Source organism: Silurus meridionalis, chromosome 4 (genome assembly GCF_014805685.1).
Source record: "Silurus meridionalis isolate SWU-2019-XX chromosome 4, ASM1480568v1, whole genome shotgun sequence".
Taxonomy (NCBI): Eukaryota; Metazoa; Chordata; class Actinopteri; order Siluriformes; family Siluridae; genus Silurus; species Silurus meridionalis.
The window spans coordinates 29,289,464-29,313,727 of NC_060887.1; the positions used below are offsets into that span (position 1 = coordinate 29,289,464).

At 38.0% G+C, this 24,264-nt stretch overlaps 1 protein-coding gene across 1 annotated transcript in view; it reads left to right on the plus strand.

The window, feature by feature from the left end:
• The window catches only part of acvr2ba (activin A receptor type 2Ba), a 60,814-nt gene that overhangs the window by 17,543 nt on the left and 19,007 nt on the right, over nt 1-24,264 (plus strand). Inside the window, exon 2 of the mRNA XM_046848137.1 lies at nt 22,664-22,871. Coding sequence (XP_046704093.1) covers nt 22,664-22,871 — 208 coding nt within the window. The remainder of the gene's footprint in view (nt 1-22,663; nt 22,872-24,264) is intronic.

Below are 24,264 nucleotides of genomic sequence, written 5' to 3' on the forward strand. Positions count from 1 at the left end.
GTCTCTGTAAAAAACAAAACGGCATTTAGGTATGCAAGGTGAAGCAATGTGTGTAAATTAACATTTGTATTGTTATTAATTATAAGTGCAGATGGCAAGTTGACAACCACGCTTAAGAAAAAAACAACAAAATAAAACCTATAAAAAACTATAATGCAACATTGTTTTTGTTTATAAAAAAAATACATAGTTTGTTCATTTTCTGAAGGTATAAGCATATGGAATATAATTAATTTAATTTTGTGTAATAATTAAATGGTGTATGCATAAATGAAATGTACAAACATTGAAAACAAACATTGGAACGTACTAAAGCCGCATTAAATCACGTTTGAAAACAGATAAGTGACTGTTCTAGCAGACAAATGCTATGAAAATAGAATGGAACGGAGAAACGCAGCGAGCTAACAGGATTGATTAAAAAGAAAGGAAAAAAATATGCATTGGTGTACAAATGCATTAGCTGTAAACCACAACAGTGATTTAAAATGTAATGTTTATCTTTATATTTAGCAATATATATTTAGCAATATCAACTGTCCCTATTACTCATGTTTTATGAAAAGTTATAAGTTGAAGCTTCTTTATAAATTCAGGGCTGTGAATGGATCACATGCATCGTGAGTTTGATGGATGGTCACTACGCGATGTTCACGCAACACAGTGCTGAATTAAATGTAATCTTGCCTTAGGCCATCTTTCTTTCTTTCTTTTCTTTATATTTGCAAGTTTGTGCATTACAATTGAAATAAGGCAGCGGGCCATTTTATTTAGTTATTTATTACATTTTTGGCCCAGGGGCCTAGAATTTGACAAGTGTGGTTTCAGTGGACATATGTGATTAATGGATCATCATTAATCATCGATTATATTGCTCAATTTCTTTTTTTTTCTAAACTCGCAGTATATGTATTTCACTTGTCAAGAATCCAGGCAGGCAAACCTTAAAACTTGCTGTCAGGAACAAGAGCACTGTTTTGGACAGAGGGTTATTTTTAAATGCTTTGAACTGCAGCAAATAAACAAGTCATGTTTTTTTTTTCTCCCAGAAAAAAAAAAGATATAACAAGTCATTAAGAAAAGTGGTGCGAATACTGTAATCGCTGCTTGTTATTGGAGGTTGCGTTGATCTTTTTTTTATTTTATTTTTTTTATATACCTTGAACTGTGACATTGCTTTTAAATGAGCGCTGTAATTTTTTACAGATATGTTCTTGTCTGGCGGAAATGAATCGCGTAGTACATGTAAAGAGTTAAATTGTTAGACGAGAGCATGTATCTCAACAGGTCATTTGTAACACTTTAGATTGCATTTGGGAGTTCACAGACTGCCATTATTAACACTGTGGCCTTGATTATTCAGAAGAGGAAACCTGCATTAAAGAGCATCAAGTCTTTATTTTTCCTGCATCAGAAATTTGCAGAGATTTGATGAGGGATTTGGTCGTGCGTGTCGTTCGTCCTGCCAGTCTTTCATTACGCAATTCCACATTGAAACTAATTTGCATATCACAAAAGAAACGCACAGGTACCACAGTCGAGTGTTGTTATTGGCTGTGTAATTTGACCTCCTGAATCAGACAGTGGGCTTCAGCCTAAAGGCTTTTTGTTTCCTGTCAGCCTCCCACTTTTCCAGTCATCGTGTTAATTTGTAAAACCAAGCAGCTGCTTCAACAATAACCCATTTTCATGCTGTGTGCTGTCAAGAGCATATTCATTAAAGCTGACTTTGGTGGAACGCAAAGTATTTTGCAGTGTGAAAGCCAGCTGCACTGCTTCAAAGACAGTATCTAATAGACTAACCAATCCAGAACCCCCCACAGGCCGAAGATTGTGACTCATCAGATTGACCAGTGCTGCAACTACTGCCATCTTAAAAAAAAAAAAAAAAGGTACGCAAGATAGATAAATTTAGTACGGATGACATTCCCAGATGTCCCAATTCATCCAGCTGAGCTGTTTGTGGAATATGATTACACTGCTGCTGGGGGAAATTGCGTAATGTGGAAGACTTGGCTTATGTTACACGTTTTCCTTTCAGAGCCAAACCCATTTCTTTATTTTGTTTGTAACAACTAAAGCAAAATGAGCCAGAAATTTTACATTGCTATTAATTGCTTAGTGACTGAAATCAAGTATTTGACATGACCATACTGTAGTACAATTTTGTATGGAAGTCTTAATACTCTGAATGGTTTACCTGTATACTGTTCTTGGTGGGTGGATTTGTTAAAATGTATTCTATATTTTGTGTGATGTAATGGAGTGAAAAAAGGGCTTCTGGACATTTAACAGGGATGACTGTGTGTAGAATTCACTTCGCTGTCCTCAGGAATACTTGTGTGTGTGTGTGTGTGTGTGTGTGTGTGTGTGTGTGTGTGTGTGTGTGTGTATTTCTGATGCTGCTTTGTGCATGTCAGCTGTACTGTGCAGGTTGCTCTCTCTGTTAAAGATATAGCATGAGCATTTAGGTGTGTGTGTGTGTGTGTGTGTGTGTGTGTGTGTGTGTGTGTATACAGTAAACGCCACCCCAAAAATGCTTTTATTTTATATTGTTTAAACCGTACAATCATCCTCTCACACACTTTAAACACACACAGAAAACATTTGCAAGAATACAGTGAAATTTTGTGTAAATTCATAGAAACACTGTATCACATTTTAGTGAGCACATGTACCGTCTAGTGTACAGATCTGTAGTAGCAAAATCACTTTTATACATTGCTCTGGACAAGGGCGTTTGCCAAATGCCAAAAATCTAAATGTAGTAGCGTAGCCTATGCGTAGTTTCTCTGCTTGTTTATTGGTTGAAGTGTCGTATGATGTCAAAAAACAGAGGCTGAGTTATAGATACACGTTTACATGTGGAACATCACAATCCGAGTTCCCTCAGCAACATATTAAGTGAAGGTTTGTTTTGTCTCCGCCTTGTGCTTTGAGCGCATTTTTTATTACAGTGGAACCCCGTTGTACGAGCATAATTCATTCTTGAAAATTGCTCGTAGGTCCATTTACTCGTACATTCGAACTAATTTTCCCCATAAGAATGAATGTAAAAGTGATTTAATCCGTTCCGAGACCTCATTCGATCACTCATTTCTGCACTTAAAAAGTATTTGTAGCCTATTTTAACAAACAAATACATCGCAAATTACTGTAATGTAAACATAATTTAACACTTACTCATGTGGTAGTGGTTGACTGCGAGTGTGAGACGAACAACACGCTCATAACCTCCTCGGTTTCCATGGTAATTCTATTTACTTTCGTTTTCACAGCACCATCACTGATTTTCTTTGGAGACATTTTTCAAGATTTCTAGTGAAATAAAAATATAAAACTAAAAAAAGTTAAGTTTCTGCTGCACTGAACAATGTGAGCGACCGAGTGATACGTCATCAACTAAGAGACTGATGCGGTGCGCCGCCGAAAATGGGGAACCGGCAGCGTGGGTTTGCTCGTGCCTTCGAAATCTGCTCGTGAAACAGGGTACGATTTTGCAAGTGAGGTCGCTCGTATCTCCGTTTGCTTGTACTATAGGTTGCTCGTACAACGGGGTTTTACTGTATTATTAAACTTGATAATATACACAACAGTGCCAGGGGTATTAAAAGAAACTGGAGTTAGCGCAGTGTCGCTGTGCCGGAAATCAGATTTGTTTTGTGCATGCAAAGAATCCATGGTTCTATCGTTAGCCGCTAACCAGGAAGTGGCTAGCGAGTAATATGGATTTTTTTAGCCTTTTATATTCAGCTTCAAGAATTTCTCTTAAAAGGAAAAAATCCTGACAATTCCACATATCAAGGGAGTAAATAAATGAAGGATGGAAGGAATGAAGACATTTGTTAAAGTATGCTGAAATAATTTAAGTTAAGTAGATCATATCTTTAGAAAATTCAATATTAAATGTAAAACGCACACATTTGCATATACATTTGTATTACCCATATGGAGTAAAACTATTTAATTTAATCTTTCCATTTATAAAATTGTATTTATTCAAATTAATTTGTGGCAATGTAATTGATTTATGAATTTAATCAATATAATAAGTGTATTGCAATATTTTGATTTATTCTATTTTATTTTTTATAAAATATGCATTTATGATTTTATATATTATTTAACCAAGCAGATATTTTATTAAAATTTTTTTTTTTTAATGTAAACTGTTCAAATGTTAATGATCACAAATGTTATCACATCATAAACTGTGTTTAATAAAAAAAAAAAAGACAAGCAATTTTATGTTTTGGATTTCTTCCCCCCGGAGAAATGGAGGAAGTGGGAGAAAACAGTGAGGGTTGAGAAGATTCAGGCTAAAGAACAAGACGAAGTTTCCAAAGTTTGGGATAATTTTAAACGAAAGCATGAAGAAAACACAGTACAGTGCGTTTACCTATTTTAAAGAAATTAGAAATAAATTTTTATTTATAATTTTTCATCATCATAATGATCTATAGCATAAATGATCTATGTGGGACTGTTCACTGCAAGTTCTGGGTCATCCATGTTATCCAAGCTTCTAGCCTCAAAGGAAACAGTTGAATGCCATTACTCTCTCTGCTTTGTAGGTGATAGTGGCGATGTCTGGGAGATGGCTGATGTTGCCCAACAGTCAGAAAGCAAGGGAGCCTCTATGAGTTCAGTTGAGAGCACCTAACAGATTGGGGAAAGGGGGGATTCCTTGGTTTGACAGAAAATATATCTAATACATCTAATTGCACATACAATCCCAATTCCAAAGAAGTTGGGAAGAATGTAGATAAAAACAATGCAATGATTTTCAGAACTCATTAAATCATATTCTATTTACAATAGAAAATAAAACCTTTCAGCATTGATGGTACATTTCCAGATGTGTAAGCTTGCCCATTCTTTAGGCAATAATTCACCCCCATACTGATGATAAGCTAGATGGTCCCTCTCTTTTAGTCCTTTTTGGTTCATGAAATTTTTTTACAATTTTTAATTCTGCTGACTACAGAACGGTCTTTCTAAAGTAAATTTGTAATTATATTTGGCCCAGAATGTTCACATATGGCTTCTTCTTTGATCTGCAGTTTCGGATGACACAGTGAACTGTGTTCACAGACAGTGCAGTGAATTCCATTACGGAATCCTGCTCTCTTTTAATGCAGTGTCGCGTCGCCTGAGAGCATCCCATACGGATTTTTGCCTTTGTGCATAGTGATTTTTCCATATTCTCTGAATTTTTGGTGTGGATTAGGATTCAAAGTCTTGTAGAATTGAGAAACATTATTCCGAAATTGTTCCACAATTGGTAGAAAGTTCTTCTTAGCTTGTTGAACCTCTGCCTATTTTTACTTCTAAAAGACTCTGCATCTCTCAAATACATTTATTTTTATATCCCATAAAAGTCCTGTTGCCATTTAACCTAATTAATTGCAAAATTTTCCTTCCCCCTGGTGGTCCAGTGGTTAGGATGCGGCGCTCTCACCGCTGTGGCCCGGGTTCGATTTCCGGTCAGGGAACCAACCCCAGCCACTCTTAGTGCCGGTCCCAAGCCCGGATAAATGGGGACGGTTGCGTTAGGAAGGGCATCCAGCGTAAAACATGTGCCAAATCAAACATGCGGATGATCCGCTGTGGCGACCCCTAATGGGAGAAGCTGAAAGAAATTGCAAAATGTTCCTCCAGTTTTTTATTTTAGTAGCACTTACTTTTCTAGCTTTTTGTTGCCCCAACAAGTTTTTTTCAGATGTGTTATGGACATGTAATTAAAATGACTTACAAAAAAAACCCCTTAATGTAAAGATTTCCTCAGTTTAAACATTTGATATGTTTTCTCTGTTGTAGTGTAAATAAGACGTGTTAATGAGATTTGCAAATCATTGCATTCTGTTTTTATTTATATTTAGCTTTTTTTCTCCCAACTTTTTGGGGTTGTAATGTAATTGGAGTAAATATGAATACTTCTAATGAACAGCATTTCTGCAGTGTTCATTGTGCCAGGAGTTTATCACTGTGCCACAAGGGCTGGTAGACTCCTTTCTAAGGCAATGCTTTGTGTCTGGCTCCTTTTTAAATGCATTAATGGACTCTGGATAACAATAACAGGCCTTTTTTCCATCAGTGACAAAGCAGCCTACTGCACACAGCTCACATCCTTTCTTGTTCTTCCTTCTGCACTGAACTCATGTTTATGCTCCTATTTTTCCCCCAAGAAGTGCTCAGACGCAGATGTTAATTAACTTGTAATGTTCTCCAACAGAATAGACAGCTGTGCTGAATGAATTTATTGCATCACCTCAGTCAGGACAAGCATCGCGTTTAAAGGGCAGCGATAAAAATGGAGTCCTTTATGCCTTATGCTGAGTCACACGTAGGTGTAACACTAGACTCTGTTCTCCCAGGGGAGGGCCGTGCATCATTTATTGATCTTGCCATCTTAAAGGCACACACCATACTGTTGGTGCTTAATTGTAATGTTCTGATCTGACCAGTTTATCATGATTGTGTTTTTTTTTTTATTTGAAAATTGGCAAAATTGCATGTCTCTGTGCTTCTAAGAACGCCCATGTTGTTAGCAATACATTACACGTCCACTGCTAATTCCACTTGAAAGCTAGTTATCACGAAAAAGTCCAGCTGGGTAAATATATGCAGCACGCTGCTGTTGAATTCAGGAAAAAGAGGACTGCTATTGTGTGACCCTCCGGAAGCCTAAAGCAGTGCAGCAGAAAACCTGGTTTGCTAATTGGGATATTTCTATTTATTTATTTTTTGTCCAGTTGTCAAGGCAGCTGTGTTGTGAGCTACCACCTCTGTACTCCACTCATTTCGCTGAGTGGTGAGAGGAATGGGGAATAAGTTTTGACTGAATTTTTTCTCAGCTACTGGTCCCCTGTTCAAGTGATACTGTATGCCAAAAACAAGAGTGCAGCTATGAGTTCACTGACTGGGCAGGGCTCAGCAGCACAGACTTTGGCTCAAACTCACCTCAGGCCTAGAAAAGAGGCTAAGCTGGCACACTGTGGCAAGGCAGGGCAAATCCTGGCCTTGGTGAAATTTTTACATGAAGGGGTCAAGGGTGGTGGTGGATACTCAAAAAGTATTAGTTTCTGTCCATGGGCTATGAAACCATAGCCATTCATCGTAAAGAGATGAGACAACAAACCTAACCATACTGATGGGATGAATGACATCCTTTCCCCCCTCTCCCTCTGCTGATCACAGACTATAGCCAGTCATTGGCATTTGTTAGCTTGTGTTTAGATAATGTGGCAGACAGAAACTTTCCTCCTAGCATGTTGTGCTGCCCTGTGAGGCTGCATGAGAAGCAGTTGGAAAAGATGACATTGGTTGGATTTATTTGTCTTGGGGTGGGGGAGCACGATTTAGCCTTCACCCTCTCTAGCGGGTGGTTTTCATATTCAGTTCAGTAGCGCTCTTGATCTAGGTTGGGGGACTGTTCTTAATCTTTAGCAGCAGGCAGTGATATTTCAGGTGATAAGTACTCTAAACAGAAGTAGGGCATCAGGATTGATCATGCAGGTCTGGAGAGTAGAAGGGGCATCTCAGGAGTAGCATGTGAGTGAGGGTGGGAAGAACATGGATTATTAGGCATGTTCATGTCATATAATGGTTAGACATTGTATGTTGTTGATATCAGGTGAAAACAGAGTGCTGTCTGGTGCATATTGAAACATGATGTGGTTTTGGTGAAATTGGCATTGTAAGCATGATGCAGCACAAACAAATGGTACTTGGGTTAGAATAAAAACCACAGATGGCTCAATAACATTTTAAATGTTTCAGTCTTCCAATAAATACAAATTTCTCCAATGCTCAGGTACAATCAGCCTGAGGCACCACATTGGCCAAATTATATATGTATTTGAATTACAGTTATTGTTTGTGAGTCAGTTTTGTTTCATTTTACTCAGAAGAGTCTTTCTGGTGGAATAGAAGTGAATCTTGAAGTAAATCTCTAACTAAAGTGCTAATGTTTGCTTATAATTAATTTGATGAGCCGAATGGACATTTTCATGATATAATTACTGAACCAGTGCAAGCACCCCCCTAAGCTTCTACCATTGTCTCTCTTGACTATCTCATGTAATATGAACTATATATAAACACATAAAATTCTTATGTACATCCATGTATCACATCTAAGTGAAAACTCTGTCACATTGACTGTGGTTCATTTGAGTGACTGGCTAATTATATTTGCTAATTAGCTGAACCTTTAGCTAAAAGATGTCTCTGCTGACCATTTTGGTCTATTAGGTTTCAGCCAGAGTGACATTTTTAGTGGCCTGACTTTGGAAATTTGAGTAATGTGGACATTAAAAGGCTGCCGACCTTTATATAGACCCAGAAAAGACCTATTTAGTGACCAGCTCATGGCCAACCAGTGATACATCAACAATTCTTTTGCTTGATTAAAGCCAGGCTCAGTAATGGATGTCCGTGGTCGCTTGGTAAAGAGTAGATTTATGTTAAGCACATGATTTTGCGCTTGAGATTTTGGCTAATATATTAGGCTGTATTACACTTATTGAATTTTGCGAACTCAAGGGCGAGGACTCTGGCATTTTAAAGCACCATAGATGCTTCGCTTTAAAAAGTCTGCCTCTAGAGAAATGCAATTTTCACTAGATTTTATACATTGAATGAATAATGGTATTCCAGATGGTCTTTCTGCCTCGTGGTGATAGTCAGCATTTGTCTTCTATTCTATTTCATTGCAGGCAGAATTTCATGTCACACAGACTTGAATGACTAAAAGACGAGTGAGGATTGAGTGAGAGGCGAACTATTAGTCTTTCATGTTAAAACCATAGCAATAGGTTTGTGGGCTGTGTGTCTGTAGTGCAGACCTTTTGTCTTTTAGAGACATTTTTTCCTGGTAATGCTCTTTTGGGGTCTCACCTTCTTAGTTAGAAACAAAGAGACTGAAAGATGCCTATAAAAAGGGGTTTTATGAATTCAATTCTTTGCTGCTTTAATCTTCAGCTATTCTTTAGTTATAGTAATCTGAAGCATTTTCCCTTGAACATTTACTTCTTTCTTTCCTGTACATAAATATATAGATACAGCAATTAAAAAACATTTAATCAGTTCAAATATATTGGTTAAAATTATAGTTAAACCATTAAAACTACAGCATGCATTTGGATGGCTATTTTAATCGCATTATATCTGCACTTGGGTTTGTTTCCTGTGTTTGTGATTAAACAGATGATTAATCTTATTTTAGAGGCTGTAAAAATTTGTCCTAATTTGTTTGCAGAGTCTGGTGTTATAGCTGTAAACCCACACACACTGAATGTTTCCCATGGTGCTACATAGCCAGCTCAAAGGCCAGGGATTTGGGGGTGAAGGCCGAGCTCATTTAAACCTATGTTTGATAACATGTGGAAGTTGTTATGGGATTGAATGCTGTCATGTTGCAAGATGTCTAGAAAACGTCGTTCACATTGCGATACTTAGTTTTCTTTGTTCCTGAAATTCAAACCCGCTGAGTAAAAACGAAGAGAACGAAAGTGCCGGCTAATTATCCAAGTCAAAGTCCAGCTTTTTCACCCATTCAAAGGTGGAGCGGTTCATCTAAAGCTCACCTTAATCTTGCAAAAACTACTCCAGCAGACCCCTGTTGAGGCCCCATCCGCAGCAAATACCATCTGCATCTCCGGCTGCTGCCTGCCCTGATGTAATCACTGGTGCAGGAGGTCACTAGTAGAAAACATTAATTGCAGCAGATTTTATTTCTCTCAGGTTTCTTTCCCCTTGTTCTGCATGTGGTTAAAACGGGGAGTCAATAAAGTACTTGAAAAGATGTTTAATATCTGGTGGCTTGAACAAAAGCTCATTCAGAACAAGAATGCATGGAAAGTGGCTTAATGCACACTAATCGTATTTGTTTATTTATTTATTTTTTTCCCCAAACAAGTGCTTTATCCGGGTCAGGGCAGAGGTGGATGATGTACAGTAGCAGTGCATGTTTATAATAATCTGACTCTATTTATTCCTGGCTAGAGCACTAAATGCTCCAGGGACCGACTGATATCTTGGTCTGTGTGAAATAATTGAATGAATCGCAGGCAGAGTGGATGGACCACCATGACTTACACGAATTAATGAACATTATGAACAGCAAGCTTACAAAAAAATAAATAAAAGCTTTTTTTTGGGGGAACAGAATCCTCAGCCACATGCAGTCACTTTACAAATAGTTATGCATATTTGTGCCATTTACTTCAGTAGTTTTCTCACTCATATCTCACAGTCTCTTTTGGGTTCATATTTATAGTCCACCAAACCCCTAAACCTTGCTATTGCTGATAGGACAGTTAGTTCTATGCCACTAATTTGATTGACCAAGAGTGTTTCAAGAGTGCCTATATTTATTATAGCCACCCTGGGATGTGTATCACTTGTCACTTTTATTAATTTAACATCCCACTTCCTAGTTCAAGAACCATTGCATTAGTAGTGTTACCAACATCATATCTGGAAATATTTTTAGCAAGAGGAAGTGGAGTCAAGTCAAGTTTATTTGTATAGCGCTTTTCACAACAGACATTGTCTCAAAGCAGCTTTACAGAAATCAACAGTCAAGGTGAATGATGTGCATTTATCCCTGATGAGCAAGCCGTGGTGACTGTGGCAAGGAAAAACTCCCTTAGATGTTATGAGGAAGAAACCTTGAGAGGAACCAGACTCAAAAGGGAACCCATCCTCATTTGGGTGACATCAAGGGTTTGATCATAAATCTTTCAACAATACAGAACACTGGAGAGTGAAGTGAAGTGGAGACAAGTGTAAGTGATTTGTAAGTGGTATTTGTATTTTGTAATCAACAATATTATAAATATGTGAACCACAAGCTACTGTCTGAAGTAACTTGACTGCAGTCTAGATTAAATTAATAAGTGTATTAATACAGAGTTAAAAAAAAATGACCATGAACCTATTTTCCTGTGAAAGAGACAGAATTACTCTGCATGGCCCTGTTTTCTGAAAATGGTTTCACATGGACAGCCTAAAGCTACTTGCAATTATGGTTAGGTCATGAACATGGCTTTGGACTGTTTTTAATGTGAACAGTTTGTTACAATGCTTTAGGACTACAAAGTTCACAAATAGCTTTGCATTCAAATCTCTATCAGTGAATTGTTGATTACCTCAACAATCATGAAACTATCAGGAATGGATATATGATGTCACTCAGATGAGTTTGGCTTTCGTGAATTTTGAATCTGGTTTCACTCAAATGTTCTTTTTATCATCTTATCTCAATTTTTCTGTAGGAAACATATGTTTAATTTATAAACGAAGATTCCATATTCATAATGTGATTGTTCGTGTAAAGCTGCTTTGTTCCTATATTCAAAGTGCACTACAAATACACTTGAATTGATTTGCCATGACAAGTACGTTTTATTTTTTTTATCATGATGATGAGGTGCATGATTATGACTGGTGCTTTGGTTCATTTGTTGTTAATTTTTATCTACGTATGTGTTGATGAATTCAACATAAATAAAATGATGTTGAATTCCCTGTTCTCAGCACCTCCTGGAGAGCATTAATCCTGGCTTTATAGTCATAACCATATAGTACGTGCTAAAATAACAGTAGTAGAATGTTATTTTCTCTTGTGTGTAAATGATAACAGCAGTGGTCAAAATCTCCAGCAAGTGTGTTCACCAGTGTTGAGTCACAAAGTGTCGGTAAACCACAGGCCTTTTCTGCGGTCTGAGCCTCAGTAACCAACACTGATCTTTACAGAAAGATGCTGACGGAGTTCCTCAGAGACAAAGACAGAGAAACCTCTACTGGTCACTCATGCCAAAGTAAAAAATTGAATTTATTTATGCAGCACCTCTAGCAGATTCAAGCTTGTTGTACAGCACATTATCTAATGATGCATAGATATAAAATCATACTGACGATGTCTGAAGTCATGAAGTAAATTGAACATTTTGAGCCAGTTTCTTTCTCTGAAGTCTTTAAGAATCAGAACATGTTTTTAAAATCTTTTTCAGCAATGTCTTTCTAACCTTGGTTGAATTCTTAGATGTAAATACGCATGCACGCACACACACACACACACACACACACACACACACACACACACACAGTGCACAGCTGTGGTTTTTATATTTAAAAAAAAGCCAGATGTCCTCACAAGGTCAACACTGTCAGAATCCACACAATCAAACAAACAGACAAAAAACACCTCCACACACATTATTATCTTTGTGGTGTAATTATTCATACTAGCAATTAATGCTACACTTGCACTAGAAACCTCAGATGGAAATTATTTTCTTTTAAGATATAATAATAATAAAAAGCTGCAGTTTTTGTTTTAAAAAGGTGGAGGGAAAAACAAGTTTCCTAGTGTGGACCAGCCAAATGTCCTCACAAGGTCAAAACTCTTACATTTCCTCATCTATTACTTAAAAACTAATATTGCCTAATATTATCCTTATGAGGTCATTAGGTTTCTACCAGATAGGTAAATCCTACACCCTCACTTGAAGACATGTGACACCGGCTTGTCATTGTTAGGATGTTTGGTCATTTTTGGTCCTCACAAATGGCTTTAATATGCACACAGACAGACAGGCAGACACACACACACACACACACACACACACACACACACACACACACACACACACATGCACAGAGATCAAATTCCTCTTTTGTATATGAACAAACACGCTGTGAGGAAACTCGGCTGAAAGCTTCAATTTGTCTGGTTTTGATAGAGTGCCAGTTCTTTTGTTTTGCGGTTTTCAGCCTCTGTTTCCAATTACAGCGCGCAGGAATGTCAGAGTGCTATTTGAGGTTTTGTGTCGGTGTTTTTTTCGCGGTCTGCCTGCTCACACAGTAGTGGAGGGGTTGGTCTTTAGGGGCCGTACAAAATGAGATCCAGATCACTTTTACACACTCACACACTGCGAAAGAGAGAAAGCTGTGGTAGTGCAATATTTCTTTGATCTCAGGAATGATATCTGAGGTTTGAAACCTCTTTTGGATGATGGATGAAGTGTTTTTTTTTTTTTTTTTTTTTTGCTGCAGGACTTTTTTTTTTTAAATTTGTGTGCTTTTTTGTATCTGCTGAAATGGAGTGTAAACAGAGACTTGATTTTTTTTTTTTAGCCAAACGATAAACATGCATGTTACTCAGAGGCAACCTTTAACACCAGGAATAAACACCTGGTGCATTAGTCAGTATGATGTTTAACAGATTTTTTGACTGGATTTTTTCATTGATTTTATCGTAACCTGGATGTTGCATCAACTGCTGAGATGATGAAGATAATAATAATAATAATGAAGAAATAAAGTAACAAAATATGTAGCATTTTAGTTTGTAGATTAGAAAAATTATTCCTCTTATGCCACAGCATTTTGCCAACACGATTTTTTTCATTCATTCATTCTTTTATGGAATATCAGTGAACCTTCAGAACAGATGTGTTTTCTTGGTTTCTAACTTTCATGGCACGCTGTGTTTTTGTCTTAATAATTATCCAGGAAGAGGAAATAAATTGGATGTTGGTGAAGTTACCACTTTTTATATGGTTACCTCCAAAACTATTGGAACAGCAAAACAAATTCTATCCATTTTGCATGGCTGCCTCTGGAACAACTAATGGAATATTACTCTTTATTGGTGATGAAACGCATGTAGTAACAGCAGAATGATTTCCTAAGTGTATTTTTAAATTTTCTGTTACTTAAACAGTAAAAAACAGTGACTCAAAACCCCCTGCCGAACAACAAAGGACTTCATCACTGAAAAAAGTGAACTGAATTGAGCATGCATTTCACTTCCTGAAGAAGAAACTAAGCCCCTAAAACAAGCAGCTGAAAAGAGCGAGAGGAAAATGACCACTAAAGAAAAATGCAACAGTTTGGTGAAGCCAGTTGTTCAACAGCTTGATGCAGTTACAGACATTGAAGTTGTAGTTGTTCCTATACTTTTGCTCATTTAAAGGTGCCACGATCTGTTTTTTTTTTTTTTTTTTTAAACGCTATAATATTTAGGAAGTGAAATTCTGATCTTCTAATATTCATCTTTTGATGTCAAATCCAAATCTCTGATCAAAAAAGAACTGGCCTTGCTGTTGCAATACTTTTGGAGTGGACGATTACTGCTACCCAACGTAATTTATCTCAGGGTCAGGAAACTTTACTTGTGATTGCTTCCTTGTATGAAAAGTATGATCAATGCAGAAATTGTTAGGCATAAATGATGTAAATGAGCTTTTATGCTTAAGGGAAGGCAATAGAACAAATGTGTTCATATTAACCTATTATTTATGTTATATCTGTAACAATTGTCCGGGCTGTAATGTTATTTTAATCATCACCTTCTGATGGAATTGATTTAACCCTGCTGTGGTGTAGATATTACTGTAATCAGCACACAAAAAAACCAAATGATTTGTAGTACGACCGCAGTGTACGCCACATGTACGCAGCAATACTAGTAAAAATACATGCAAAACACATTCCTGTGTGCTTAGATGTGACTGGTTGACTGTTTGGATAATATTTGCATATAATTAAGCACGCGTGTCATGTTGTGCTTTATTTGCTCTCAACTGAAAGCCCTTTTCCATCAGAGTTTTTGGTGTGTGTGTAAATGTTTTTCTCTCTTTCCACTCAGCCGTGGGCTTTCTGTGGTTAAAGCAGTTTGCTGGAAGTTTGGAAATCTTCCCGTTCCAGAAAACTAGAAACAGATGAGAACGTCTTTCATTGGCATGTCAGAAACAAGCAGAACATGAAGTAGCAGAAAGAATTATGTGGATTTGTCAGATCATGGGAGGCTATGATGTTAACCAGGAGAGCTGTACAATTGTGAATTGGTATTGGTCATTATTTGAGCTGAAATATTTGACATACCAGATAACAAATGTGTTCAATTGACACTATAGAGGGAAGTTTTTGCTAAGGACATGTTTGCTATATAACTGAGATGAGTTTAAAACTTTTTGATCTCTCTATGGCATACTTGCCCACACAAACATTTAAGTAAACTCTCAATAGCTTTTGACAGCGCTTATTCTTACCTACGTCAAAGACCACTGAGTGACTCAAGCACTACTACTACTACCAGCCATTCATGGCCACCGTCTTGACATGCTGTTATTGGGTGTTGTGAGCATTAAGTGCTTTCGTTTTATGTCAGAGCATCTTTTGGACATTGATCGGAGTGTCTTTGGTTTAGAACTGAAACGATTCTTTGAGTAATTCGAATACAAAAAATCGAGTAAAATTATTTGCCTCGATGCCTCATTTAGTCTACACACTGAGCATTGTGTTTCCATGTGGACCATTATTACTGATGCACCACCCGCTAAACTCTTGGAGCTCTCTGGGCCGCTGCAGAATGAAAAATATGGAGGAACGGGGAGAAAACAGCAGGGGGCGCAATTTTTGAGTTTTTATTTTTCAAATTCCGGCTTTACTTCTCGCAATTCCAAGTTTTTCTTTCTTTCACAATACCTATTTTTATTTATTTATTGCCAATTGGGCAGAGTCAGCCTCTCTGTAGTGGCAGAAAGTTTTACACATTGAAAATGAAATGGGATACAATCAATAGAATCACATGGTATTAAATTAAGCCTCCGATCCCTGGAGAGAACTTTGTCTCGCACTCAGCTATGGAGGAGAAAACGTTGTAACTGGTGGATGCACCAGAAATGTTGGATGTTTATGAGAAATAAATTCAGAATTGTGAACAAAAAATCAGAGTTACGAGGAAAGAAGTCAGAATTGCGAGGAAAAAACGTCAGAATTGCAAGGAATGATGTCAGAATTGTGAGGGGGGGTAAAGTCAGAATTGCGAGGAAAAAGTCAGAATTACAAGCAAGTTTCCATTGGTTGGCTATCATTCAAAGTAAAACACAAATATTTAAAAAAGCGTAATCTGACATTTATTTTTATTATTTGCCTTTTTTTCACCAATATTCTTGTATTCCATTACAGCAATATAAATGTAAATTTTTCTAAAAAGGAGCAAATTTACTTGTTTTTTTCAAGAGGCCCGTCTTGTATATTTAGTACGTCTTATCCGATTACTCGATTATCTTTGGAATAAACTTTACAATACTCGTTTAATAAAATAATCGATAGCTGCGATTAGTTTTTTGATAAAAGTGTGTGTAAACTAAAATGAAATGCTCTTTAATATTTGATTTGTCAAAAGTTCAGATGTCAAAGTACTGGCAGAATTTTTAATGTGCAATAATACATTATTTAATTCATTATCTAATTAACTAAAGTGGCAATTTCCAAGTTGTAATGACGTTTAGTAATCATACTAACAAGCTAGCTGAATAATGTTCATAAATTGATTACTTTCCCAAAACAGCAGTTTCATTTGGTCAGTCTTATAGATGTAACCAAGTACTGCATCCACTGTTCCAAAGCAAATTCTGTATGAACTCATTTAAAAGTAGAGAAGCAGCAGTGTGTGTGTGTGTGTGTGTGTGTGTGTGTGTGTGTGTGTGTGTGTGTGTGTGTGTGTGTGTGTGTGTGTGTGTGTGTGTGTGTGTGTCACTTAGTGAACTGGGAAGGAACCTGTAGCTGAGAAGTGTATCCAGAGTTAAATTTTGAAAATGAATTGGGCATTTCCAACGATTGTTTTATAGGTTGAAATGAAAAATTCTCCTCAGATGTAGCATTATGTGCATTTAGCTGTTGTGAGAAAAGGTTTATATTTATGACATTTGTCTGTTATGTTTCTTTTCATCTCGCCTCAAAGTCATCAGCGAAGTATTTGCAAAATGTGCGACTTGCATCTCAGCAGCTTATGGAACGCCTTTATTTTCCTAGCGTATAGCTCTGTGTATGCTTTCTATTGCTGTATAGAGCGAATTACCTTCCATACCTCACTGCTAGTCTGGTATGCAACATAATAGTGAGCATTTAATTGAACTTTGCTGAGCGGGGAGTCAACTTGCGACTGAAACCGAACACTGGTGGATGCAGTTGTGTGTTTTACTTTGAGGTCGAGATCCATCATTCTTTGTGTTTTCCATCCAGCATGATATCAGCAGAGTTTGAGTCAAACTACTTTCTGTGTTGCTTTTTTTTCCCCCACCATCACCATGACTCTACCCAGCATATCGCTCGACTGAAAGTCGGATCGAACACGACCAGATTTTCCAGTCCTGGTCTTGATGAGCAATTTCTGGTTGGTGGATCAAATGATGTTTGTCGTATTGAACGGCTTTGTTCAGAATTCTGCTGGGCAAACATGTGCATACAGTGACCTTTTGTACAGTGTCGCCGCACAACAAAAACACAAGGCAACATTTCTACCAATAGTTCTGCATCTATACTAAATTTCTTTTACAATGTGTTTCCTCAGATTAATGCAAGAGTGACTAAAACACAAGTAGAACCCGATGCCATGCTTCAGCAGGCCATTTTTATTTTCATATTTAGTTTAATATTCTGGCGTTAAATTAGGTATTGGTTTGACTTTCTTCGCCCTCGCAAAGTAACACAATTCCTTTTAAATCTCATCTAATCATGATAAACCTGTTGAATGTTGGTATTTTATATTGCGAAACGAACAGGCTTTTATGTTTTATGATGTCCATGTTATTAAAATGTCATCAGTTTAAAACTAGACTATATGGACAAAAGTTTGTGGAAACCTGACCCTACAATTTATAGTTCCACATTTATTTCCTGTTTGCTTTTATAATTATTTATTTTTTTCACTAGATTTTGGAGTGTGTTTGTGTTGAAATTGTGCTGATTCAGCAACAAGGATGTGAGTAAAACCAGGTACTGATGTTGGTTGAGGCGCAGTTTAATCGGATTCAGGTCAGATAATAATGGCAGGCCACTCCAGATTTCCTTCTAACTTATCTCACTTATATCTTCATAAAGCGTGGTTTGTGCCCAGGGTATTGTGATGGCGGAACAGGTTTGGGTCTGAAGGAAAAATGTACCACTTGAACTCGTATGTATTGAATTTTGTAAAACAGTTTGGCGATGAACCACATATGAGTGGAAATGAAAGATGTCCCAATGGATTTCTTTGATAGAATGTGTATACAAAGACATTTAAAGTGTTATGCTGAATTCAGAATACCAATGCGTAAAGCTTTAGTAAATTTCCACATTAATCCAGACTTTTTTCCCTTTGTTTTTGTCTTCCGTGCACACACACACATTACATTTTGTTCAGCGAGAAAGAAATGTGGATACCTTTTGAAGGCACAGTTTTTGCACTAAAGTATGTATTGAGAAAACAGAGATACCTCAGTGATAATGTGGTGTTAGTCATGTGACCCAGTGAGCTCCAAACAAACACGATGGTTGGTTTCATTGTGTTGTTAAGGATTGTACAAACTCAAGATTGCATTTTTTTTCAAAGATGACTGCATGTTAATCCCCAAACGCGTCAATTTAGAGAGAGACGGAGAGACGGCAATGATGCAGGCAAACTTTTGTTTAATGTTTTTTTTTTTTCACGCAGGGTTTGGATGCAAGTGTTTTCAATATCAGCATTTTAAATATTGACAAGCAATTTTTGGGAAACGTTTGAAGACTTATCCAGATTCTGTACTTTTTGTAAAACTGTGGTGAGCTGCTGTCTTGTGCTTCTTTGTACGTGTTAAAGCAAGGTTTACTGATCTAGATTTAGCACCATAATGTTCTTTAATAGAATCTGAGGTTTCCAATCAAGTTTATTGTCCTTTTTTCTCCATTTTGTTCTCTTTCCATTTTACTACTTCCTTGGCATCCTTCTATCCAGCTCTTAATGTAACACAGGTTGCATATACTGAACCAGTTGTTCTCGAAATGAGTGTGGTAGAAGACTGAACGCTGACGGACACGCTGAGATCTTGGCCCTTATCCAAATGAGAACTGTCGTTCCTGTCCTCTGCTGATCCTGTGCACACCGAGCTCTACATGCTGTACATTGGCGTTTTTTTCCCCCCCTCTCCTTGTGATTATCATACAGCAATGTCCTTATAGCCTGACCTTTTTACTCCACTATAAGCAGACATGAATTTGATGGCTGTGGTGCGTTACATTGTTTATGATCCATTAGAAGAAATGAAAGTGCGAAGAGGCCGGGCGAGTGCGCAGGTTATAATATGGTTTGGCTCCTTTAGGGTTCTGCTCGTGCATTCGAAGCATATTTTAAAAAGATGATCGCGAAGTCGTGATCGTTAACACATTAACCACTTTATTTCCGAGATGGAAGCTGGAAACCGAAGTTGTGTTACAGAGGTGGAACAGGATGTAGGAGGCAATCTGCCGTCTGATTGAAACGGCTAAAAGAGAACGCATGGTTCCAGTAAAATTATATTGCCCACGTTATGCGCAGGCCGAGCAGCGGTCGTAATGTTTACCTCAAAGGCTCCGGATTCTAATGTAATGCTTTTAGGACATGCTTCCTTTTGTGTCCATTGACATCTGCTATCGTCATTAGCCTGGACGTCCCCATGGAGGCTTGTAAATCCAGGCCTTGAATGCTGAAGAGGTTTGGTCGCAGGGGCAGCAGGGTTTTTTTAGTATGTGCAGCAACTCGGTGCACTGGCATTGCCCAGACTCATTTACAGCGCTGTTTGATGTGTGTGTGTGTACACTGATATGTAGTGTGTGTGATTCACTAAAAAGGGCATTGTCTGGGGGGGATGAGGCAACGGCACTACTCCCACATTCGCTGTCGCCGAGCAACCGCAACGCACAGATTGGCGAGAACATCTGCCGTCGCTGGCGCTGCCAAAGCCGTGATGTACAGTACACACACACACACACACACGGGCTCGGCCCGGCAGAGCATGAACAGCTCTAGCACTCTGTGTGAGCTCTCACTCGTTTTTTCCCCCCTCAAAGATCGCACTACTTCACGCTGATCCGAGAGCCGAGTGCACCGTTTTCATGCTTGGCCAGGATCAGCCTTGAGCGATCGCTTTAAACGATAAAAGCCTCAGTCAGGAGCGTTTGGGAATAGATTCTGTTTGTTGGTGGGCTGTTTGCCAAATACAAAATGTGTTTTTCATCATTTTTCACAGTGAACTGGATAGTAATATATCTGACTCCGAACCCAGCGGCTGAATATTAATGCGGCGATCAGATTGCAGAAAAGGCTTTCTAACTTGCTCAGGAGAAAACAAAGAATATGTCTTCAGTAGGCATCTTTTACTTCTATACGTACAAACTGATAAGTGATGTATTTTGCCTGTAGTATTAACACGAGAATAATAATTAGCCACTTGTTCACACATTTCAGTAATATTGAGCTCTACAATCTCCTCGAGGTCAGACATGAGTATAAAACAGCAAATCCTCAGTGGCCTTCTACATGCACTCGAGGTGTTATCTCCTCACCCTGACCCCCCCTGACCTCACACAAGGATCTCGCTCGCGGTGTTCTTGCAGCTCAGATCAGCAGATCATACACCAGTCTCGCCTTGAGCACGCTGCTGGATAACAGTTTTGCGCTCTATAATCATGTGCTCACAATCATTATTTTATACTTTCAGAGGTGAAATTTTGATCTGAACCCATTATACTGATATATCAGTGGTTTTTCACGGCTGTGAGAGAAACAAGTCTTTTTTTACGTGTGTCAGTTAGTAATGACTTTTTCACACTGTTAATGAACTACTAAACAGCGCGAAGCCTAGTTTCAAAAGGATATAAAAATAAATATGCTGGACAGACTCGAAAGCCACTTTCAGCCTGCTTGTTGCTAGTAGATGGGCTCACGGATATTTAGAACACCCCATCTTTTCAAATTTGTTTTTGAGATGTTCCAAGATGGAGACAAGTCTTTCCGAATACACTTTTATATCTCTGGAAACACCTTTACTTTTTGATAAAGCCAGCCTTGTTGATGAAAGTAATTCAACTCTAATCTTGCTAGGCTGTGTTCACAAGCCCGGCTCATTCCCTTCATTACAGCTAGAGCATGCGGTCCTCATATAGGCTGGCCTCCTCAGAGAATCTGGTCTTGAGTGATGGTTTGAGGTCAGCTCAGTCCTAGTATCACACCTTTAAAAAGATCTGACCATTTCACCTTTAATGATCGGGAATGCGAGTGGGATTTATTTTTTATTTTATTTTTTCCTTCCCATTTTTCTCCCAATTTGTCCATTTCTGAAATCCTAGTTACATGACGTCTACCAAATGGGAAAAGTGATGGTACCACATGCTTCCTCTAAAATGTGTGAAGCCAGACTGATTTTGTTCTTTTTTTTTTTGCTCTGAACATACTCTGGGGAAAGTGCTAACTATCTCCTCATACACGAGATCACACACACCCACAATTGGTTAGTGATTGACAGGGGAAAGAAACTGTCTTGGTCTGCCCATAGAGCAGGGACAGTGCATCTTCCTTGGTCTTCTGACCATAGATAGATCACTTTATTCACCCCAGAGGGAATGGATTTCTCTGGTCTCAATAAAGTGGTTGCTTTTGTATATTGTACTTGTGTTTAATAAACCTCTGTAATGTGTACATAAGAGGTTAATGATCTCAAAAGAGCACACACTGCACACACAAATATGACCGGCGGCGCATGTGTATACAGACGTCATAAATCACCATGATAGACTAGAACACCTGCAAAGAAAAAGCTTTTTCATTAGAGCAATTGATATATAAAAATATATATTTTTGGGCATTCGACAGATTTAGCTTGATAAGACATGCACGTTAATTTTAATTGAGAGTTCTAGACGTTATAAAATGTGGGATTAGGGTCTTGCAGGCCTTTCACCTGCCTCAGCATGCAGAACAAAGCTACCCTAAATAGATCTAGATCTACAGCCTAATTCTCATATGTACTCCAAGGACACCAGCGGTAGTCTTTTATTTTTCTTCTTTCTTTATTGAGCATCTCCACAGCTCTCAGTTTATTCTTTCTTATGTTGTATAAAGGGTTACAATAGGTCTGCATGCACGATTAGGCACTTAGCCTTTGTAAAAGCCTCTTTCAACCAATTTCCTTAATTAGTTTCTTACTATTAATTAAGATGGTCATTTCGGCCAGGAAAATAAATAAATAAAAAGATATTATCTTTTGCCTGGTGAATTGCCTGGTTGGGCAGGATTAGAATTGGTAGAGGTTAGGTCGGTGCAAAAGTGTCAGTCAAAATCCGCAGTCTGCAGTCTTCAACCTTAACCACAGAAAAGAAATTCTTCCGCTCGCTGCAGTCTCTTTGTGTCAGAACATGAGTGAAATAGTGACTAGTTTAATGTTGAACTTTTTCTTTTAGTACTTCTAATGTAGCTGTATGTGGTACCAGTGGGTAATTGTCTGTCTGTCTGTCTGTCTGTCTGTCTAGCTATCTAGATATCTAGATCTGATAAGTTTAAGAATAAGGCAAGTGTTTGTATAGATTATTGCACATCAGCTCCACCCAGTAGTATGAGAAATATTTAAATAATTTATTTTATTTGTATCTGGGCACATAGGGAAGTCAAGGTTTTAGTTTGCATTTTATAACTAGAAAATTGTGCAAACTCTTAAAGGTTAATGAGGAATGTGTGTGCATTTGAAAATAGGAAGTGGTGGTACTCTTGGTGTCTTTTCGACAAGCGACATCAGGCGTGAGTGGGTGCCGTGGAAACGGAACAATCTGGCAAGCAAGATTCACTGAATTTTTTTCTGTTTTCCTGGTTGTGTAGTACCCAGCCATGGAGAGGTGGAGACGAGAGAGTGTTTGTACTACAACATCAACTGGGAGATTGAGAAAACCAACCAGAGCGGCGTGGAGCGGTGCGAAGGCGAGAAGGACAAACGCTCGCACTGCTACGCTTCGTGGCGAAACAACTCGGGAACCATCGAGCTTGTGAAGAAAGGGTGCTGGTTGGATGACTTCAACTGCTATGACAGGTCAGTCAATAATTACACATACACAGTAGGGGTTGCAGCTAGCGATTATTTGAATAATTGATTATTCTACCGATTATTCCATCGAATAATCAGATTAGCATTTTTTTTTAAAGAGCAATACTAAATAAGAGCAAGAAAATAAGACAATAAGTGCATTTAATTGCCATTTTACATCAAAATACAAATATATCAATTTCAAAAAATCATCATAAAAATATAAGGGTGTTTTCTTTGTTTAAGTTTGAAATGATCGCAAACTTTGAAAACTTTGTCATTTTCTTTGACCTGAATCTGAATCTCCTCGCCCCTTACTGTTTTCTCTCCTTCCCCCATTTTTCATTCTGCAGCGTTTTCTGTGTTGTATGGAAGCACACTTTCGCCACATCAAAACCAAAAAAGTTTGCCTAGTTTCCTAGTTTCTTGCAATTCAGACTTTATTTCTCATGGATATCTACAATTTCTGGTGCATCCACTGGTAATCATGTTGTGGGCCTGAAGTTTGAAGCTGTTGGTGTAGGAACGAGGCTTCTCTGCTTCATCTGTCTTGTTCCGTCTCCTCCAGAGCTGAGTGTTAGACAGAGTTCTCTCCAGGGATCAGAGGCTTAGTTTGATACCATGCAAATCTACTGACTGTAGCCCATTTCATTTTCAATGTGTAAAACCTTATGGCGCTACAGAGCTGTACAATGTCATCATTGTACGTCATGAATCTTCTCGAATCACTTGGTATTTATATGTATCATCTATCTTGACTTTTTAACTTTTTGCAAATGTTTTTTGTAAAACCTGGCAGAAAATTTTGCTGAGATTTTACATATTTTTCCAAGCTGTCATGATTGTGTTGATAATCAGCCCACAATCTTGGAAACAGGAAGTGCGTCACCTCACACACCAGCTGTTACAATGAGTTTATAACACTGCATTGTTAAATTGTTGAATCTGATTGGTTGATGGTTTGCAGCTCTGTCAGTAGTTCCAGCTGCAAAACAAATTAACAACCCGGGTTTAATTCCTTATTGTTTCCATGGTAACAGCTAATACACAGGGACTTGTTGGGTGGATGTGCTGCATAACCCAAATTGAATAATAAATGGATTACAAATTGGTGGTCTTTGATATGTTGCAGTTTTCTGTATGGAGACATTTGTTGTAACTGTCACTGTCAGTGCTTTGTATTGGTCATGGAGGTACTTCGGGAAAAATCTAAGCATGGAGGTCTTATAAATCGGCAGACATAGATGCAAAGAAAAGCATGCAAGAAGACTGCAAAACCTAATCGTTCAAACTTAATCAGCCAATCTATCAGTCAAGTGCCAAAACATCTTACTATTTGAAATAAACAATGTGGTCAGAAATTTGTGCAATAATCTTTTTAAATCTAAATCTAGAAAGG